The 20631-nt window shown below is 41.7% G+C and overlaps 1 protein-coding gene across 1 annotated transcript in view; it reads right to left on the bottom strand.

Moving 5' to 3' along the window:
* LNPEP (leucyl and cystinyl aminopeptidase) overlaps positions 1-20247 on the bottom strand; it is a 96692-nt gene extending 76445 nt beyond the window's left edge. The window contains exon 1 of the mRNA XM_050945635.1: positions 19645-20247. Coding sequence (XP_050801592.1) covers positions 19645-19663 — 19 coding nt within the window. The 5' untranslated portion in view covers positions 19664-20247. The remainder of the gene's footprint in view (positions 1-19644) is intronic.
* Between the last annotated feature and the right edge of the window lie 384 nt (positions 20248-20631).

The following is a 20631-nucleotide window of genomic DNA, read 5'->3' as shown; positions in this document are numbered from 1 at the left end:
AACAGTCTGCCAGACCTCCTAGTTTTTGTGGCTCTTATTTTGAAGGCCACACCAGCAGGATTCTAACAGTCTTTCTGAGTTGGATCATCATCAGATTCTGTAAAGCTGAGACTTTTCCTCCACAGATAGCCTAAACCAATAGCTAGCTCCAAGAGTTGCAAAAAGGACCATCCCATGGCCTTTAGGCTAGAACAGTATCAGGGGAGGAGCCAATTACTAAAACTCTTAACCATGTTTATCAATGGGTTCTAATGGTTTCCCAGTAATGCTATTAATACAGGTTTTGCATGACTTTGGACATGGTGACATCTCATCTATACAGCATGATTAAATGGTGCAGTGTGTCAGTCCCCTTTCTCTTACAGTTGCAGTGTGTTTGGCTCCTAAATATTGTATTAACTCTGAAGTTTAAATATGACAGTTTAAAAGTCAACTCCACTAGCAATTCAGTAGCTTTCCATTACTGCTATTATGATCAGCAACATGCTTATGAAGTGCAATTATACATCATGAGAGTTAGAGATGGAGCAGATCTAATCTTGCCCCACTCATGTTTATTCAGAATACTGCTATAAAGATCAAAGTGAAAGGGCCAGGAAAATCACCACATCATCTCTTCGCATTCCTCCACTAGCTCCATCATCAAATGTAAGCTAGACTTCATTTTCAAGATCCTTTATGACCCATCAACTCTCATTCAGTATGGAAAGATGAACTCCTGTGTCCACTTGGCTTATGATTGCTGCCTCCATTGCCAGCTCGTTAAATTATTAAACGAGCGCCTTCATGCTTTCTCCCATGCTGCTCATAATGCTTAAAAGGAGCTTCCCAGGAACATGGGATGAATGAATACATTATCCTCCTTAAAAACCAACCAACCACACTCCTCTGCCATGAGGCCTACACAAAACTTGAGAGAAAGGCCTTTGCTGCGCTGAAACCACTGACTATCAAGCTGACCAATATTGCCTCATTGTTTCTCATTGCCCGATTGTACTCCCCCATCTGCCTTAATGATCTTTTGTCTCTTGTTTCGTACTTAGATTTTAATTCCTGCCGCTAGAAGCTTGTCTTTTAGTTGTGTGTTTGTACAGCTCCTAGCACAATTGGGTCCTGGTCCAGGACTGAGGTGCCTAGATGCTACGGTGATGCAAATAATCTGTTAAGTCATCTATTATGCCCTTTGCCAGTATGTGATTGCTTCCCTGCCCACAGTGGATTTGATAAATCATCTGAATATAGTTTCCACTGCTCTCCTAGGAAATTAAGTATTCAGTTGTTACTAGGTATTGCTGTTAGGATTTGATTTTACATCCTAGGGGAGGTAGGGGAAGATCGAATCTGAGAAAGGTCAGTGGAGGCCTGTAACAAGAGGAAAAAGGCAGATGTGAAAGACCAGTGGTGTGCAAGGTATGAACATAGTTCCAACATTATTTCTCTCCCAACCCTGAACACATTATGGAAATAATTAGTTGCCAGAGACTTCTACAAATTATGATTTTCTCTAATACAGGAACATGTGATCACAGTTACAGCTGTATCTGACAGCATGGGTTTATTACCATTGTGTGTCAACATTTACATTACACAGAGGTTCATAACTTGGCTGTAAATATTTGCTTTGAGTGGAACCATTTATGCCATGTTCTGAACCTTCACACATTATGAAGTTTTCAATTGCTATGGAGAGATGTGAGAGACCTACTTATCATTCAGACCAGAGAGTGGGTTCACAGAGTTCTGAAAAGCTTGGGACCTTTTAAGCAAATAGAAAACTTGCTTAAGCCCTTTTCTTCTGCAAAAATAATCATCTTAAAACATTTCAAGCTACCTGCACAAGAATTTATAGATGTTAAATGGTAATATCAGCTCTAATAATGGTATAGCAGATGTGTAAGTGGATCCTGGAGAGAATATATTATGGAACCACAGTACTTTGCAAATTAAAGGGGCAGTTTATAGCTGCTTGGAAGCAAGGGCCCTAAGCACTCAAAGTATGCCTAAATTGGTCTTTTAAGAAGCCAAACCAGTTTGGGGCAGGCTAGTATTTGGAAGGATGACCATTGCAAGTGTTCTAGAACTGCTGGGTGAGATTTTTAAAAGGGGCCTAAGGGAGTTAAGCAAATGACGCCTATTGAATTTTAATGGAATTTGTGCACCCAAATGCTTAGGCTTCTTTCAAAATCCCAGCTCGTGTTTCCATTGACAATGGCAGCTCTTACCGTATTTTTTGTTAGTACGGTATAAGATTTCATACTCTTTGGGATATGCTTTCCAAGTAGCGTGCAACTGTTTTTTGTCATCACCCATAAACACCAATAGTAGCTGTCCAGCTAAATCCCCATATACCTCTTTTGAAAGCACATCCCTTGCTATTTTGCCTGGTGACCTTAACAGGTTTCTGTAGTGGTTTACGGGAGACCTGAATTTGTATTATGATCCTGTTGGTTTCCTTTAATTGTTTTTATTGAAGCTAAGAGCCTGGAACCAGAAGCACCACACACTGAAACTGTACCAGATTTCATACATTAAAGAGGGCTCGGAGGAAATGAGAGGAAAAGGAATTGCATACACTCTCTTTGAGCCTCAACTCCTCTCACGTGATGCCTTTTCCTGTAACCCTGGTTGCATTTTTCCTCTCCCCACTTTCACCCATTAACAGAGCACATGCAAAAAGAAAAGGGTAAAATTTTAACATTCTAATGCTACTTTAACTGCACAAAGTCAGCAAACTGAGGAGGTTCTCACAGTAATGGTAACTTCTTCCTTGCACATATGCCTGACAAACAGGGTCTTTCATCACATCAACACACAACATGATACAATGTGGCAAACAGAATACATAAAGGTAAGAGCACTATCACTAAAGTGTCATGTCTACCCAACTTGCTATTTCTATATGAACTCTGATTATACAGCAAGTGACCCAACACTGTCCCTGCTTTAATGTTGCTGAAGTAATCTCAAAATCTGAAGTTCCTGACCTTTGTGAAATTAAATCTTAACCTTAACATTCTGTTAATGTGGCTTCCAAGCCAATTACTAATTCTTTGTTTTAGGCATGCAGCTCAGCTCAAAGTATACTGGTAATAAACGGGGACAAGCTAACACTGCAGACACGCATTCAGCATTATGTGGGTAATTTCATTTTTCCTTTAAATATGCACAGCAGGCAAAGACCATACAAGGGCTATTTACTCAGTATCCAGAACACATCTTACTGATACCTCAACCAGAAACTCACAGATGCTGGTAAGACAGTTTCTGAGATCTGAACTAGTGAAGGACTGTATTGACAATAAGCTGCACATACAGATCTCTAATGCCTCTGGTCTTTATTCCCGTCATAAAAGGCAATTTACTGCTTGCTATGAAAATTATGATCCGCTACTTTACTACTGGCTTTTCCAATGTTCAGCATCTACTATACTGCTCTGTTTTAAAGTGGTTCTTGGTCTTTAAGAAGAGAAATTAAGAAGAAAGTTCATCTCTGAGGTAGTCTCCTTTTGATCAGGTGTACATGACGAAAAATGCCCTTTTGTAAGATGTATTTGAGTATAAGGTACTATTGTTTTTCAAGGGTGCGGGCACTGCTAGTTCTAGATTTGTTGATTGTATGCAATTGCTTTGTTATACATTTCGTGATTAAATGAACAACAGCAGGAGTTTAAAAGATACAAAGTCATGGAGAACACTAACATTCATTCTGTTTGATTAGTAAAAGGGAAAAGGGGGAAAAAAATCATCCAAAAGTGCTGCAAAATGTTCTTTATAATTTAAAAAGCAGGACATTGGAGGGGGAGGAGGGGAAATACAAACAAATGCCCCAACTACTTGTTTGGTTTATCCACCTGTTATGTCTTGTCTTTTAGACTGCAAGTTCCCTGGAGCAGGGACTGTGTTCTGCACAATCTAGATGCTGCCACAATATAAATAAGCAGTAATCATTTCAAAAGGCAGGATTTTCAAGTGATTAGGGATTCTGAGAGCCCAACTTGACACAATATATGGGACCGGAGCTGCAGGAACTGCTGAGCACCCACCCTGCAAGAATCAGTCCTCTATGAAACACATTTTAATTTGGATATCCAACAATGGAGGCAAACAACAACAACAACAAAATCCACAAGTCACTAATGAAACTCTTGGCCAAAACAAATACAGAAGCCATCAGAAGGATCATCCTTGGTCCAGGGACACTTGAAAGTTCTTTAAGAAAGTACTGCAATTAAAAAAAACAAACAAAAGTCACAGTAGACATTAAAGAAAATGGTGTGTACAAATTGTCATTTTTTTCATATTTTTGAAAAACACTTTATAATTAAGAGTAGTCTTAGCCCCTATCCAATTTGTTCTAAGCACAGTGATGTTAATGGTTTTTGTTGGTTTGTTTGTTTTAACTTAACAGGAAACAGACAAGTTGTTCAGCATACCATTCCTTGTCAATGATGTGAACCAAAGCTGCCTGTACTGATTTGTTGCAAGCCCTTAAATAAGACTGGGGAGAGTTTAAAAACAAGACTGAAGTTTCTGAAGATAGTTAGCAGAACAGAGTTTATTCTCAGGCTTCTCAGAGCTTTTCTATTTGTTCTAATCCTAGTCTTGGGACTCTAAGTAAAAAGGAGCAAGAAAATATACAAGGGAATTGTCCACATGTAGCTGTCAAGGTTAGACAGAAACTTAGACAATTTAATCCCCAAAGCCTTAGGAACACAGTTCTACAGATAGTATTTAGCAAACCTGGTACAGCATCCCCATCACTGGATTCCTTACACAACACAAAAATAGAAAGTTAAGCTCAGTCCAGTGGGGAAATGTCAGCTTACATAAAGACAAGATGGGTGGGTGAGGCATTCTCTTTTATTAGGCCAACTTCTACTGGTGAAGATGACAAACTTTCGAGAAAGGTCCTCAAAGTGACATTTGGCATACCTTTCTCAGACCTGAAGAAGAGCTTTTTATAAGCACAAAAGCTTGTCTCTCACCAACTGACATTAGTCCAATAAAAGATGTTACCTCAACCACACGGTCTCTCTAATATCCTGGGACCGACACAGCTACAACAGCTGAAAACAAAGGCCATGCAAAGAGTGGAATCCTAATAGTCTCAAAACATTTAGTAAACACCCAATGCTGCCAGAGAAAGGTGTGATGTTATTGACATGAACTCTAACCTTATAGATCATTCTTGCAACCACTGTTATAAAGTTGCAGCAAATATTGTACAAAGGTTGTCAAGTAATGTATCTATAAAAAGGTTATGATTTGCTGGTTATGATTTTGCTGGTTATGATGCTATCTGTATACATGTATCATTTTTGTATTTCAAGTTATAAATATTGGCTATGTACTTGTATCTCAATGTGTTTGATTTTAAGTAGCACCAGTGAAGCATCTGACCACCTTATTGAGAAGGGACTCTTAAAATTAAGTGCCCAATCAAGAAACACTTAACTGACAATGGACCTTGGAACATACAAGGAATTGCTTGTATGACTGCCAGTTAGCCAATGGGGTGAGACCAAAGTGCTCGCTGTTTGGCTGGTTTGGTCTGCCTTAATAGTAAAGAAAGCCCATCCTTGGGCTGTAACTGCCCTGCTCTAAACAATTTGTCCTGAACTGATACTCTCGTGTTCCACTACAACTACACTGCATACAAAGCTGCATGGCCTTTGTTTTCAGAGAGAGGAATCCTAATAGTCTCAAAACATTTACTAAACACCAAAAGGACAGAACTTTTGGAAAGCCAATATTTAAGTCCTCTTAACTAACCCAAATCAGTCAAGAGAGCCAGGATACCAAAAACTGAAATTTCTTTTTGGCAAACTGCTGCACAAACACTAGTTAATCCACACCACCACCACCTAACGTAGGGTAGAAAGAACAGTCCAGCAATTAGGGTGCTACCTTAGGACTCTGGTGCCGCTGGTTCAATTTGCAGTTCCACCACAGACTTACCTGTGCGACTTTCAGCAAGTCCCTTAGGGCTTGTCTACACAAAAGTTGTGTGCGATCACCCAGCATAGAGGCATTTATATCAATATAAAAAAAAAAGTGTTCATAGGCACCTTTACATTGGTATAATTACATCCGCACTAAAACATATCCCTAACCAACATGGTTACATCAGTACAAGAACTGTGTAGTCTTAGGCCACGTCTACACTACAGAATAAAATCGAAATTAAAACCGGTTTTATAAAAATCGATTTTATACGTCCACACTAGGGCACATTAATTCGGTGGTGTGCGTCCATGGTCCTTGGCTACCATCGATTTCTGGAGCGGTGCACTCTGGGTAGCTCAGTAAAAGAATGAGACCGATAACTTCGATTTCCGTCCACACTAACCCTAAATCGATATACTAATATAGATTTTAGGGTTACTCCTCTCGTTGGGGAGGAGTACAGAAATCGATTTTAAGGGCTCTTAAAATCGATTTAAAGTGCCTTGTAGTGTGGACGGGTACAGCGTTAAATCGATTTAACGCTGTAGTGCGGACCAGGCCTTAGTGCCCTAGTCTGTGTCTTGGTTCCCCATCTGTAAAAAGGAGATATGGCACTTCCCTATCTCATGGGGTGTTGTGAGTAATGATATTAAAACATTACAAGGACAGCTCAAATACCACAGTAATAGGGAACACGTAAGTACTTGAGAGAGAAGTAATTATGTACTTTCTTCATTATGCAATTGTGTAAGCAGACAAGCTAAAGCGCTGATGCTACAATTGATTCCACAGGTTTGAACCAAATGCCTATGTGAAGCCCCATTGACTTCAGTTGTAGGTCTTCCAGGACATGGGTAAGACACAATGGTGATGTAGCAGAGGGAAGTTTGCAGTGATGCCGATTGTATTATTCTAGTTCTGAAAACTGTTTCCAATGCTGACAAGCCAGCTTTATTATTATTAGTTTTGTTTTTTAAACAGAAACAGAGACAGTACTGTATTTCATAGAAAAGAAAAGGCCTGTGTCATCTGTGGCTTTAGTTGATGAGAACGGGAAAGTCTGGTCACCTGAAACATCTTAAGAATTCTACCATAAACATTGAAACAGGAGAAAATGGAGAAATGTGGAAGATGTACTCAGGGTGTTCAAAAAACAACTGCTTTTGGTGAAAATCTGACCTTACTGAAGCCAATGAGAGTTTTGTCATTGGGGACTTCATGCTCTGTATCCACACAGATGATAATGCCTCCTTATGGTCCCAGCAATAGAGCACAAACATGCTGTTGCTATTTTTATAATGCTTCATAACTTTAGTGCAAACAGACACATGCTATCTCGGCACCACATGACCATTTAGCTGTAGTAACACCACACTCATTGCTCATATTTGGAAGGTGACATCTAATTTCAGGACGACAGATCAGGCTGCAGAAATAGTCAAACTGGTACGGTGTTCTTGACAAGCAGGGGTCTAAGTAACCACAATGATACAGCTTTTCAAATATGGCAGGGAGACACAAAACAAGGAGGTGAATAAGGGAAAGAGGAAGAGGATGCTCAGCAGTACCAGAAACAGTTCACCTAAACAAATAAACAAAAACACAAAAACAAACTAAGTGGCAAGACAGATTTGACTACCAAAGAGAGAAAACTAGAAATGTTTCTGGAAAGCTTTTCAAAATCTGAGCCTTAATATTTTAGAAATACAATTCATTGGTATTTTATACTATCTTGATGCAGAAATGCATTTATTTTCTTTATAGATATTAAAAGAAAGGAGAAAACATCTCTTTCCAAAAAGGAAAAAGAGCCAAAACAAGGGAATGGCAGCTCTGAGACATGCATGGCATCTTTTTACAGCAATATTCTGTTCTCAGTGTCTTAGACGGACCCTTTTTGCTGGCACAATGAAATTTTCAGATCCATGTTTATCTTAAGCTGCTCTGAAAAACAGGAGATAAATATTGATCTTTTTAGAAGCACCCACGAAAAAATAAATAGTGGCTTCAACAAAAAACATTTCCTTAAAATCTCTTCTGGACTTCTAATAAAACTGCAAATGTGTTTTCTTTGGCAGGACTTCAGATTGAAGGCTCAATTACATAATCAAAAAAATCTACCAGTATATCTTTAAGTGTATAATCAGATTACTATTGATAGATCATTTCAAATTTAGAAGTCATCAGCAATTTTTGGGCAGGTGAGGAGAGTGATCATCTACCGTATACTTTCAATACTTAAGGACCAAACTGTCCCCTTACCACATGAATATGCAATTTAGAATCAATATGGCACTAGTGGAATAAGGGGATATTCACCAAAAAGTTATTTATACCACAGCCATCCATCTCCATAATAGCCTACTGCCTTATAAAACTTTAACTATCCATTAGTGATCTAACTGTTAGATGTGAGTTATCGTCTTACTCTCATTCGAGAAGTAGCTAGGATCACCCTGACTCTTGCACCCTTCCATTTCTGGAGTGAAATTGTGGCTCCAATGAAGTTGGTGGCAGAACTCCCATTTGACTCAGTGGAGCCAGCATTTCAGCCTTATTCTCCATCCCATCCAAGCACTCGGGGGTGGGGGGGTAGGTGGGTGAGGAGAAGGAGGAGTTTGGGGATCTTTTTAAGATTTTAGTTTCTGATTTGCAATTAATATATTATACATTTTGAATGTTTTTGAAAAACATTAGCCCAGTGAGGCAATATATAGAGTCATGCTGTGATAAGAACTTTGCATTTTGGATAATAGTGCTCAGTGGCACAGTTCAAGTAAATTGGACCAGAGGGCCTGATTTTCAGAGCTGCTGAGCATTGACAGCTCTTACTGACTTCAGCTGGAGTTGTGGGTACTCAGCACCTGTGAAGATCAGGCCCATAATTAAAGTTATGACAAAGTTTGTTATATGGCAAATGCAGACCTCCCTCTACAACTTTCCGGAAAATACTCCTTTTTGGAGTATAGTACTTACATGTGATCTCAGCCAGAAGTTTCTGGGGGAAGACTTTGCAGTTAACCCTGCTCGCAATTTGGTTTAAGAGATCATACACATAGTGGTGGTCGCTTTAATCTTTAATTACAATTCTCCAGCTCCACACCCAATCCTCTTAATTTTAGAAGCACTAGTTTAAAGCACATCCTCATCGACTCAGATAGCTCCACTCTCTCAGTAATACACTGTGTGACCCAGTCTTACAAACAGGTACTGCACGATTAGAACTTTGTTTTCATAACTGGGATTTGGACTGAAAGTGAAAACCCTATTTTAAATTGCGAGAGGTTAATATAGTAAATGTTCTCTCTTCCTCAGATTTATGATTTATATTGTTGTAGCACCTAGAGGTCTCAATCAGGGACTGGGGCCACTGCAAAGTTCTTACAGTATCAGTATATAGCAGGGGTCGGCAACCTTTCAGAAGTGGTGTGCCGAATCTTCGTTTATTCATTCTAATTTAAGATTTCACGTGCCAGTAATACATTTTAACATTTTTTAGAAGGTCTCTTTCTATAAGTTTATAATATATAACTAAACTATTGTTGTATGTAAAGGAAATAAGGTTTTTTAAATGTTTAAGAAGCTTCATTTAAAATAAAATTAAAATGCAGAGCCCCTGGGACGGGTGGCCAGGACCCAGGCAGTGTGAGTGACACTGAAAAGGAAAAAAAAAAAGTCAGCTTGCATGCTGCCTTCGGCACATGTGCCACAGGTTGCCTACCCCTGGTATATAGCAACAGACAGCAGGTGGCTACCGACAGGCAGATAGGGAACACATGGTAACAATGACATTATTAGGATTATATTTACCCACTAGTTTCAACACATGCTGCATATTCAGTCAATGGGAAAAGATTACCAGTGTGTAATGAGGTTTTGGGTTTTTTTGTTTTTTAATATATCACACTAATCAGAATATTCACAGGCAGAATAGTTTGAGAAGAGAAGAGAAAACCTGACTGGACATCTGTATGTTATTGTTCTACCTGAATATTACAACTTTGTTTTATGGGACCCAGAAAAAGAACAAATTTCAAAACTGACTCATGCATCAGCTTCTGTGTTTGTTGATCTTCAGGTCAATGATTATGCGTCTTGTAGGTGTAAGGTCAACATCATTAATCTACTTTTCGTCATCATCTCTCTCCTTTCTACAAGCTCCTTGCACCTCTGAGTAGCCTCCTCCAAGAACATGCTCCAAAGTTAAGCTATCTTTGAAAGCAGTATATTACAGTTTCAAATGTCCTTTTATTCTACCTTTGCAGATGCTACTGCCTCACATAAAAATGGATTATGCTTCATACTTGCCATGAGACCTTGCATTACATCCACCATGCTTCCAGTAGAGGACCAGAAAGAATTCCTCCAACTCTTGTCAGTGATATTCCTTCAATGCCAGCAAGAAACAGGAGGTGCTCCCTGCAGCTGAGCATCCTGGCCCAATTTCTTACCAGTAAGCACAGTGAAAGAATAAGAGTTTCCCCCCGCCACCACAAGGCAGACCATTTTGGAGCAGCACCTTGATATTATAAAAACCAGCAGGATTGAGCGTGACACCTTCGACATCCAGAACGTCAATAAGCAGTTATGCCATAAGGGGATAAAGTATCTTGTTAAAAAGCACATTCATAACTTTAAGCTCGAATAGTCCCATTGAAGTCAATATGATTATTAATGTGAGCAAAATTACATATCAGCTTAACTTTTGCTGAATCAAAGCCTTCATTTCCAATATTTTGTTTTATAGGTTTAACAGTTCTGTAAAATGCAAAGATACTCTACCAGTAGCAGTATTTAAAACAAAAAAACGAAGCTATACAACTTAATCATAGATTTTAATCTAAAAATCACAATAGTACAAACTCTCAAATTAGTCTGACAGGGCCCCAACTTGATTTAAGTTATTAAAAAACCCAAGGGATGTAAATCATGATTTACAAAGAATAAATAAGTTAAAACACATTTTGAATCACTTCACCATGCAACCACAACAGGTAAACCTCTACCCTGATATAACACCGTCCTCGGGAGCCAAAGAAAATCTTACCACTTTATAGATGAAATCGTGTTATATCAAAATTGCTTTGATCTGCTGGAGTGCACAGGCCCCCCCAGGAGCACTGCTTTAATGCGTTATATCCGAATTCTGTTATACTGGGTAGCATTATATCGGGGTAGAGGTGTAGTTTATATAGAGAGCCAAATATCTCAACAATGATAATAAATACCTTAAATAAAAGGAAATCGGTCTTTGCTCCACAACCTTCCTCCCTACCTCCCCACCCCTCTGGAAGACTACTCAAGTCTCTCTGCAGCCAGTGGAATTGTACTTAGAAGCTAAGGCTGCTTTAAATAACCCAGGGTTTGTTCTCTTTTCTCAGAGACATACTGATCATTTCTGTTATACAACCAAACTCTTACAACAACAGGAACAGCAGAGTTTGCTTCCAAACCTAGTTAGTTGACCAGCAACAAACACAACTTTATCTACTCAGAGCTTCCAGATCCAGGGGGGGAGAGGGAAAGGAGTAGAAGAGGTCTGAAGTAATTCCTGAGAAAGTGAAGAAATCATAGTAGATTCCAGTGGCTGGCACTACATATGAAAGACATGTTTCCACCCGCAGCATCAAAAATAAAGAAGTAACTGAAAAAATGGACAGAATGGAGCAATAATTCCAACAAAGTGGAAATTATCTGCAAATTATATTATATAATATAAAAAAATAAGTGACCAAATTACCTCTGCACAAGAGGCTTAAAAGGTTTAAACTCTTGAAATGAGTATGCTCATTCCAAAGATCAAGGAACACAGTCATGATTTGGGAGGTGCGAAATATAATACCCAGGAGTAAGTCTTTGAAATAAGCTACACATTTTGCACTGACATGCATGTTACTCCTTTCATATCAGCTTGTAATCTTGGGAAATACACAACAATTATGAGGTCACTACAATCTGAAAAGTGGTGCTACACAATTTTATTTTATTTGGGGTGGGGGGGGGAAGGGACAGGAGAGAAACACTTTGGAAAGACAAAGAAACGCCTGTAATACAAAACAAAGGATGAATTCCCTGTTGAAAATATTCTAACGGAGGTGGGGGTAGGGGGAATCCTTTAAGAGATCCAATATAGCGCACTACTCAAATATGTGGACAACTAAGAGACAATCCCTAAATTAAACAGGGATAAAACTTAACCTGTGGAAACAGTTTCATATATACTATCCTGAAGAGGCCATCTCACTAAGCGTACTCTGCAATATTTACTAAAGGAGGATAAAATCACAGCTCCACTGAAGTTCATAGCAAAATTTCCATTGACTTCAGAGGAGCCAGGATTTTACTCTTAGTTTTTACATATTGAAGCCAAAGAAACCGGTAGCTGAGCAAAGTACTATTCAAAATAAATTAAAATGTCAGATTTGAGCACCAAGAGCTTGTTCAGCTCTCCCTAGGGAGACACAGCTCACACTGAAATAAGAGAGAGTGAATTCACTTGCTCCAGCACAGAATAGGGCCTTAATAGAGAAGAGTATTCATTCTGGTCCGATTAGAGGAGATATAATTTATCTCAATCATGGATTGCATTGGTCATTGGCATTTCTGCCTTTCCTGTTTCCTTCAGGATTCTCCTTCTGCTCTTTGTTTGCCTTAGGGTATGTAGTGTTTCTAATCAGGTTTCCTAGTCATATAATTTAAGTACAGTGTACTTACATCACTGTAGGCAATATCAAGATACTTAACTATACCTTACTACAAGCATGTCGTGTATGTACTTTTCAAATATCCAACAGCAGACACAGTCTATCTTACAAAATCATGTTATATAGCTGTATTGAACCATGCTAATTATTTTTAAAATTTAATTAGATTTCATTTTAAAATGCCACTGGACTGAAATTTCATAAGTAGCAGCTGCCCTGTGTAAGAATAGCTCTAAGAGGCCAAGACAGTGTATGGTCTTCCCTCATGAAGGAGTTCAAACATCAAAGGATGCAGTCAAACGTAGTCTACTTTGAGTAGTTTCTTTTCTTTGGAAAGCCCTTTTTGAAACTTGTTCTTTTTTCCCCTACTATTTTGCCCTCTTTTCTCCTTTCCCTTCCATTTCTTACAAGGCTCTTTTCAGTAGAGTTTCTTTCACTCTGTCTGCACCAGAATCAGCGAAAGCCAACCCACTCCTGGGAACGGCGAGCCAAATCCAACTCTAATGAAACTCCACTGAGTCAGTGATGTCATACCAAGGATGAATTTGGCCCCTTACTAGTGAATTATTACTGGAGAGCCAGCCAAGAGATAACAATATTGTTTTTTATTAGCTAGCTAAATGGAGGTTGTTTTATGTTAGCTTGTAATGGTTTTCCAAGATTCCTTACAGGTAGCTGTTTGTTATAGGGCCTGCAGATAGCAGCCTTTACACATGTGAGTAGCCTCAGAGATATCACGAGTATGGGCTGCTGGATTACACAGCAGTAAGTCATCGTGCCAAAGAGAGCACAAGAAGAGAAAAGTTAAATACTTTTACTGATGACTGACATTTTAAGGTCAAAATAAGCTTTCAACATCTTAGACTTGCAGAGCATCTCCCAGACATCTAAGGGTTTGAGTTAACTAACTGGGATAGCATCCCACCAATGACAGAGATAGGGTCAATGGTTGCACTAACTTTAGGACAAGAGTATTTCACCCTTCCTTGTTGTTCCTGACACTTCCCAAAGTGAGACTTAACTTATCTGGTGACAGGAACTTCTTTGTTACTTTCACCATCACCACTATCAAAATTGCTTCCAGTTTTACAGTAGGCATTCTAGCGCCTTGTTTAAGCACCGAACAATAGCCTGAGTGTGCAATGTAAAGCCCCATTAGAAAAAGATGGTAGAGTTTAGATCTGCATATACCAATGGTGCAATGAGGGGATAATCCATCCATAATCTGGCTCTGGTGAGTCTGTACCTGGAGTGCTGTGTTCAGATCTGGGTACCTCATTGCTAAAGAGAGATAGGGGAAGGACAAGGTGTTGGATATGGACTTTGGAGGAAAGAAAGGATAAAGTACAAACTATGCAGAGCTATGTCCCCTTAAGTGTTTTGGTGGAAAGGGATTATTTAGTAATGTGGCACACCTAATAACAATAGGATGAAATTAAGAAGAAAAATATTAGGCAAGCTATTCTGACAGTGAGATCTATTAAGACTCTGGAATTGTTTCCCCCAAGGGAAGTGGTGGAACCACTCACTGCTGGGACACCCACCACCAAAAAAACACAAACCACCACAAACACAACACTGCTGAGAACAATCTTGCACTATCAGGATGATGGGCTAATTGATTTAACAGATCTTACCCATACCTTTTATAGGATTCAGTGATACGGTGCTGACAAGTAGACTCCCTTCTGATCCATAATAGGATAGTGCATAATGCTGACAGAGAAGAATAAGAGTGTTGCAAGAGTGGATTTGGATTTGTATGAAGGGCATGCTCCTGCAACCGAGAATACATTCTGTACATCTAACAATACCAGTTCCCAAACGGAAGTATTTTTAGAAGTCATAAAACAGCTGAAATAAGTCTATTACCAAATCAACATTTTTCCTACACAAATTTCAGTAGCAAAACTTGCTTATTTCCACTGTCTGCAACTCATTTCACTTTGCTCATCAATTATCCTAATCAGATTTAAATCTTAATTTCTGAGTTTGTTGTGTCAAAAAAATGCACACCATAAATCAAATGGTTTAACCTTTCTGCTTTTTGGTAGATCTCAACAACAAGCTATTCTTTCTCTAGATACTTGTTTCAACTCATCTGTTTCAAACAAGTGATGTGTAGAAACATTGCAAATATCTCCACTTCTATTTTTCCCCCTCCTTTTCTAAAGGAAACCCTTAATCTATTTATGCTTTCTACATTTTACAGGAAATGTTGAAAAGAGAACCTCTTCAGACACTTCAAACTGAAAGTAAAAACACAAACCTTGCAAGACATTTTGCAATATCATGAAGGAACATACAGAACTATAGAACATATGCCATATGGCCAAGTTCTGCCACCCTTACTCACTTTGACTAGTACTTACCTCCTCAAGTAATCCTATCAATTTCTAGTGGGACCATCCAGAGGTCACCAAGTCCAGCCCCTGCACTATGGCAGGGTTCAGTACACCTAGGCCATCCATATTCTTAAAACACCTGAACGATAAGGATTTCGCACTCACATCTCCCTTGCTGCAGATGAAGCCCATTACTTCTTGTCGTACCCTTGACAGACATGGAGAACAATGGATCAGAGTCTTGCTTATGACAAGCCTTAACATATCTGAAGACTTATCAGGTCCCCTCTCAGTTTTCTTTTCTCAAGACTGAACATGCCCGGTTTATTTAACCTTTTCTCTTATCAGGTTTTTTTCTATACCTTATTTTGGTTGCTCTCTTCTGAACTCCTGCCAATTTGTCCACATCTTTCCTAAAGTGTGTCCAGTTGCAGGTGCCACAAGACTCCAGCTGAGACCTCACCAGTGCTGAGTAGAACAGGCCAATTATCTCCTGTGTCTTACATACACTCATGTTAATAGATCCCAGAATGATATTAGCCTTTTCCAAAACCGCATGAAATTGATGGTTCATATACAATTTGTGATCCACTATAAACCCCAATCCTTTTCAGCAGTGATACTGCTTAGCCAGTTACTCCTCATTTTGTATTTGTGCATTTGATTTTTCCTTTCTAAACAGTATTTTGCACTTGTCTTTATTGCATTTAATCTTGGTTGATTTCAGACAAATTCATCACAGTAATCATTAATTTTAATCCTATCAGTCAAAGCGCTAGCAACCCTCCCATCTTAGTGTCATCTGGCAATTTTATAAGCTTACTCTTCACTCCCTTATCCAAATCATTAAACAAAAATATTGACTAGTATTGGACTTGGGACAGATCCCTGCAAGATCCCGCTAGATATGCCCTCCCAGTTTGATAGCAAGCCATTGAAAATATCTCTATTTTAAAAGTAGTTATGAGTTGTAAACCCATTTTAGAGTTATTTAATCTAAGCCACATTTCCCTACTTTATGAGAACGTCATGTGGGACCGTGTTAGAAGCCTTATTTTAAAGAAAAAAGAAAAACACCACATCTATGGCTTTCTTCTCTCTGTGGCCAGTCACCCCCCAAAGGAGAAAGTTAAGAACAAATCACACCAAACCAACAATAAATCCATGCTGGCTATTGCTTATCATCCTATTACTGTGGAGGTGACTACAAACTGATTCCAAGTATTGAACAAAGATACTGGAACAAATTAATATTAAAATGAAGATGACAGGTCTATAATTTCCCAGGTCAATACAATATTTACCCTTCTCCAGTCATCTAGGACTATCCCTTAAATTGTAGTCCAAATTTACAGAAGTACTGCAGTCAGACAAAAACCAGAGACTTAGGGCTTGTCTACATCAGAAAGTTGCAGCGCTGGTGAGGGAGTTACAGCACTGCAACTTAGGAGGTGTACACATCTGCAGGGCACCACCAGCGCTGCAACTCCCTGTTTGCAGCGCTGGCCGTACTCCCGTTTTGTCTCGGGTGTAGAGGATCCAGCGCTGGTAATCAAATATAGACACTTACCAGCGCTTTTCTTGACCTCCGTGGAATAAGCAGGTATCCCAGCATACCTGAGGAAGCCTCTGGTAATCAAGCTGGTCTCCTTCCCCGGTTTGCTCTCGCGTTCCCCGAACCCCGAGCAAGCAGGTCTCCTTCCCTGAGGTTTGCTGGGTGGTTCCGGGAACGCGAGAGCAAACCGGGAAAGGAGACCAGCTTCGCCGCGGTTTGCTCTCTCGTTCCCCGAACCCCGAGCAAGCAGGTCTCCTTCCCTGCGGTTTGCTGGGTGGTTCCGGGAACGCGAGAGCAAACCGGGAAAGGAGACCAGCTTCGCCGCGGTTTGCTCTCGCGTTCCCCGAACCCCGAGCAAGCAGGTCTCCTTCCCTGAGGTTTGCTGGGTGGTTCCGGGAACGCGAGAGCAAACCGGGAAAGGAGACCAGCTTCGCCGCGGTTTGCTCTCGCGTTCCCGGAACCACCCTGCAAACCGCAGGGAAGGAGACCTGCTTGTTCGGGGAACGCGAGAGCAAACCGCGGCGAAGCTGGTCTCCTTTCCCGGGTTTGCTCTCGCGTTCCCCGAACCACCCAGCAAACCGCAGGGAAGGAGACCTGCTTGCTCGGGGTTCGGGGAACGAGAGAGCAAACCGCGGCGAAGCTGGTCTCCTTTCCCGGTTTGCTCTCGCGTTCCCGGAACCACCCAGCAAACCTCAGGGAAGGAGACCTGCTTGTTCGGGGAACGCGAGAGCAAACCGGGAAAGGAGACCAGCTTCGCCGCGGTTTGCTCTCGCGTTCCCCGAACCTCCCTTGAAGCCGCCCAACAGCGCTGCAGTGTGGCCACATCTAACACCACTTGCAGCGCTGGTTGCTGTAAGTGTGGCCACTCTGCAGCGCTGGCCCTATACAGCTGTACTAATACAGCTGTAACAACCAGCGCTGCAAAATTTTAGATGTAGACATGGCCTTATGCAACAGTATGGGCCTTTGAGCACAACTCCTCCATTAGCAGCAGAGACCACTTTTGAGCAGTGTTTCCAGGCCTACCACACCTCTCTGCTGCAGCCTTGGTGAGAAAAGAGCAGAATTCAAACACCCTTCTCCTGCATAACAGTGAAATACTATTAACCCAGACCCCAAAGGCTTTTGGAGTGAGGTTATTAACATGGCGGCACATATTCTCCAATATAAGAGCATGTACTTCTAGATCTTAAGCAATTTCCTTTATTAAAAATACCTCCCACAAACTAGGTTTCTGCTCATAGAGATGTAATCTTTTCCCAGATGTACAAAGAGCACAGAATATAAACTCTTTTGACCGTAATAAGTTCTTAATATATTCTAAGTGACTGCCTACTTTGTTTATATTCTTGCTAAATCCTGGAAAGACTCCTATACTGAACAAGCTTCAATTTACTTAGTGATAAATGCAATAGTGCTTCTTAAACCAACTTTAAAGAGCCATCTCAAAAGTCAAAAGGGCAAAACATTTACAAAGTTAAGACTATCACCACTCCTATCTGAACAAGCAAACATGAGGTTCTTTGGAGAAAACCTAGGGTAATACTGGCATGACAAAAATATCTCATTAAGTTGACTAGAAAGGTCCAGTTTTCATTACAAAGGCATTTCTCTGAATTTTGTAGCAGTTACTACATTATGGCTTGACAGATCACTGAGAAACTCAAGTACAATGCAATGAATTCTGGCTGAGTTTCAGCTTTCATTCTTAATTCTTTTACTTGAATAACTTAACTGACCAAGACCCTGACCACATGTCCTTCAGAACCTCTCAGTATTTTTAATAAGTAGTAGTATATTACACTCACTGTCCTGTCCAAATTCTATTTTAGACCTCTACTTTCAAATTCCCTGCAGTTTCAAATGGTTTGGGCAACTTCATGTTCCGCCTTTAGCTGTTGGGAAGTGTTGCTTTTACACAGCTGCTGCATTCCACCCCAGACATGATTGAATTTTAACAATGGATGCAGAAACTCTAGCTGAATCTCACCTTTGTAAGGTAAGAATAAACAAATCTTACCTATATGCTTTCAGAGTCTCATCTGAAAGGCAAAGGGAAATGCACAGTACTGCTGAAGCTACATGGAAATAGTTTTGAAAGCCACTCTGTTGTGTGGTTGGGGGCGGGGGGAGGGAAGAGAGCACCTGCCCTTGTTTTCCTATTTCAATCTCTCCTCATTTCTGATTGAGTTAGTGTCAACAGCCAATCACCAAAGATATTTACATAAACATAGGATCTTGTTCCTTAGTTGCCCTTTGCCTATTCTCCACTGTCTATGCAAGTACTAACTCTAAAGATGAGGGCCACGTTTCTGAGCAAGAGCATTATTTGCCTGTTGTGTGTACCTCAGCGAAGCTCAGATAAGGTTATGTTAGGTCCCTCAGAGGATTACGACAGTGCATGGGAAATAAACAAGAGCACATACACTCCGCAGAAACAAAGAATCGGGTTCTCACGTGCTCTTGTAATTAAAACGAAAAAAATTGCAGCAAAACTGCTCCCACATGGGCAGGTTTACAATTTTCGATGATCTGTTAGGAGCATTTTAAAGAAACCTTTAACCCAGGCTCACTGGGCCACACCAGCTTGTGTTTCAGGACAGGTGGTGGTCAGGGAATGAGTGACCAGGCTGCCTTCCACCAGCCCGCAAGGCGAATTCCTGCCAGCTAAAACACTTTCCTCCCTGCCGTGCTGTAGCCATGCTGGGCCCAGGATATTAGAGAGGAGGTGGGCGAGGTAAGATCTTCCATCAGACCAAGAAAAGCGATTACCGCCCCCATCTTGTCAAACTTTCTTCAGTGAGTCTTCAGTGTTGCAGTTGAGCTGGCTCCCTGCTCCGCTGCACCCCAAGGCACTGGGCAGGCTGGGGTGCAGGAGCTGTGGGCATGCGTTGGGTGGCTGCTTCCCCCCGCCCGGAGGCCCCTGACCTTGAGCGTGCCCTGTGGGGCCTGCGCACTCAGAGCAGAGGCACGGAGTCAGGGGCTCCCTCCGGCAGGGCCGCGCCCGGGGCCGGGGCAGCTGCCGCCAGCATCAAAGCTGCAGCGAGGAGTCCGCTGGCAGCAGGGCGCGGCCAGTGCCCGCGGCGCCACTCACCGTGGGGGAACGGCTCCATTTTCCTGCGGGATCCCTCAGCCAGCAGAGCCCAGGCACGGAGGAAGCGAAGTGGCACAGAGCAGCAGCGGCTACCGCGCTGCGCCTCCTCAGTCCTGCTGCATGCTGCCGGGGCGGGCGCTCCGCTCAGTCCTGCTGCTGTGGGTCATGCACGAGTCACTGCGGCCGGCAGCTCAAGTGCTGCAGCCCGGCTGGCTGGACCGGGGAGCTCCCCGCCCCTTTGCACGGGGCTCCGGCTCGGCTCTTCCTAGCAGCTTCTCCTTTGCACCAAGCCCCAAACGACCATTTTCTGCTCCGGCCTCTCTGCTGCTCCGAGCCGAGCCCTCGCTTCCCCCGCCTGGGCTGGGCCTCCGCTTCGCACGGCTCCTCCTCCCGCTGCTGCCTAGCTAAGCTGCCAGGGGCAGGAGGCGGCTGGTTTCTGCTGCCTCGGCTGTGCTCGCCCGCAGCTCCGCGCCTTTAACCTCGGCCAGCCCTGAAGGAGCCGCTCTCTCTTTCCTGCCCGCGTGCAGGGGCACTGAAACAGATCTACCCCTCTAAGCGTGGCCTGCCACTCCAGGAGCGCCAACCACCTCTTCCTTGAGCAGCGCAAGCAGGGGGGCTAGAGCCATTGAACCAAACGCCTGTATATGATGGAAGCCACTTCAAACCCAGGGGGTGCAAAAGCACTCCTACTTCCAGCACCTACAAGAATGTGTTTAATACTCCTGAGAACAGCAGCTTTCAACATACCCTAGGGACCTGTAAACACTGATGCACGTGCACAGCTTTTACTCACAAAAGCAGTCCCACTGGCTCCAAAGATATTGACATAAATGTCTGCAGGCTTTGGGGTACAACACACCACTATGGGAACTACTTACAACTTCTGTCCCAAATGTTATCTCCACATCACACAATTTCAATCACAAGTCTCACTATGTTTGTTTTTCTTAAAGCACTCTCTCTCAAGGCCTGTGATGAAAGCCAAGA

This window comes from Gopherus flavomarginatus, chromosome 3, assembly GCF_025201925.1.
Source record: "Gopherus flavomarginatus isolate rGopFla2 chromosome 3, rGopFla2.mat.asm, whole genome shotgun sequence".
NCBI lineage: Eukaryota > Metazoa > Chordata > Testudines > Testudinidae > Gopherus > Gopherus flavomarginatus.
The sequence above is the reverse complement of the archived record's forward strand: the minus strand, read 5'-3'. Positions and strand labels throughout refer to the sequence as shown.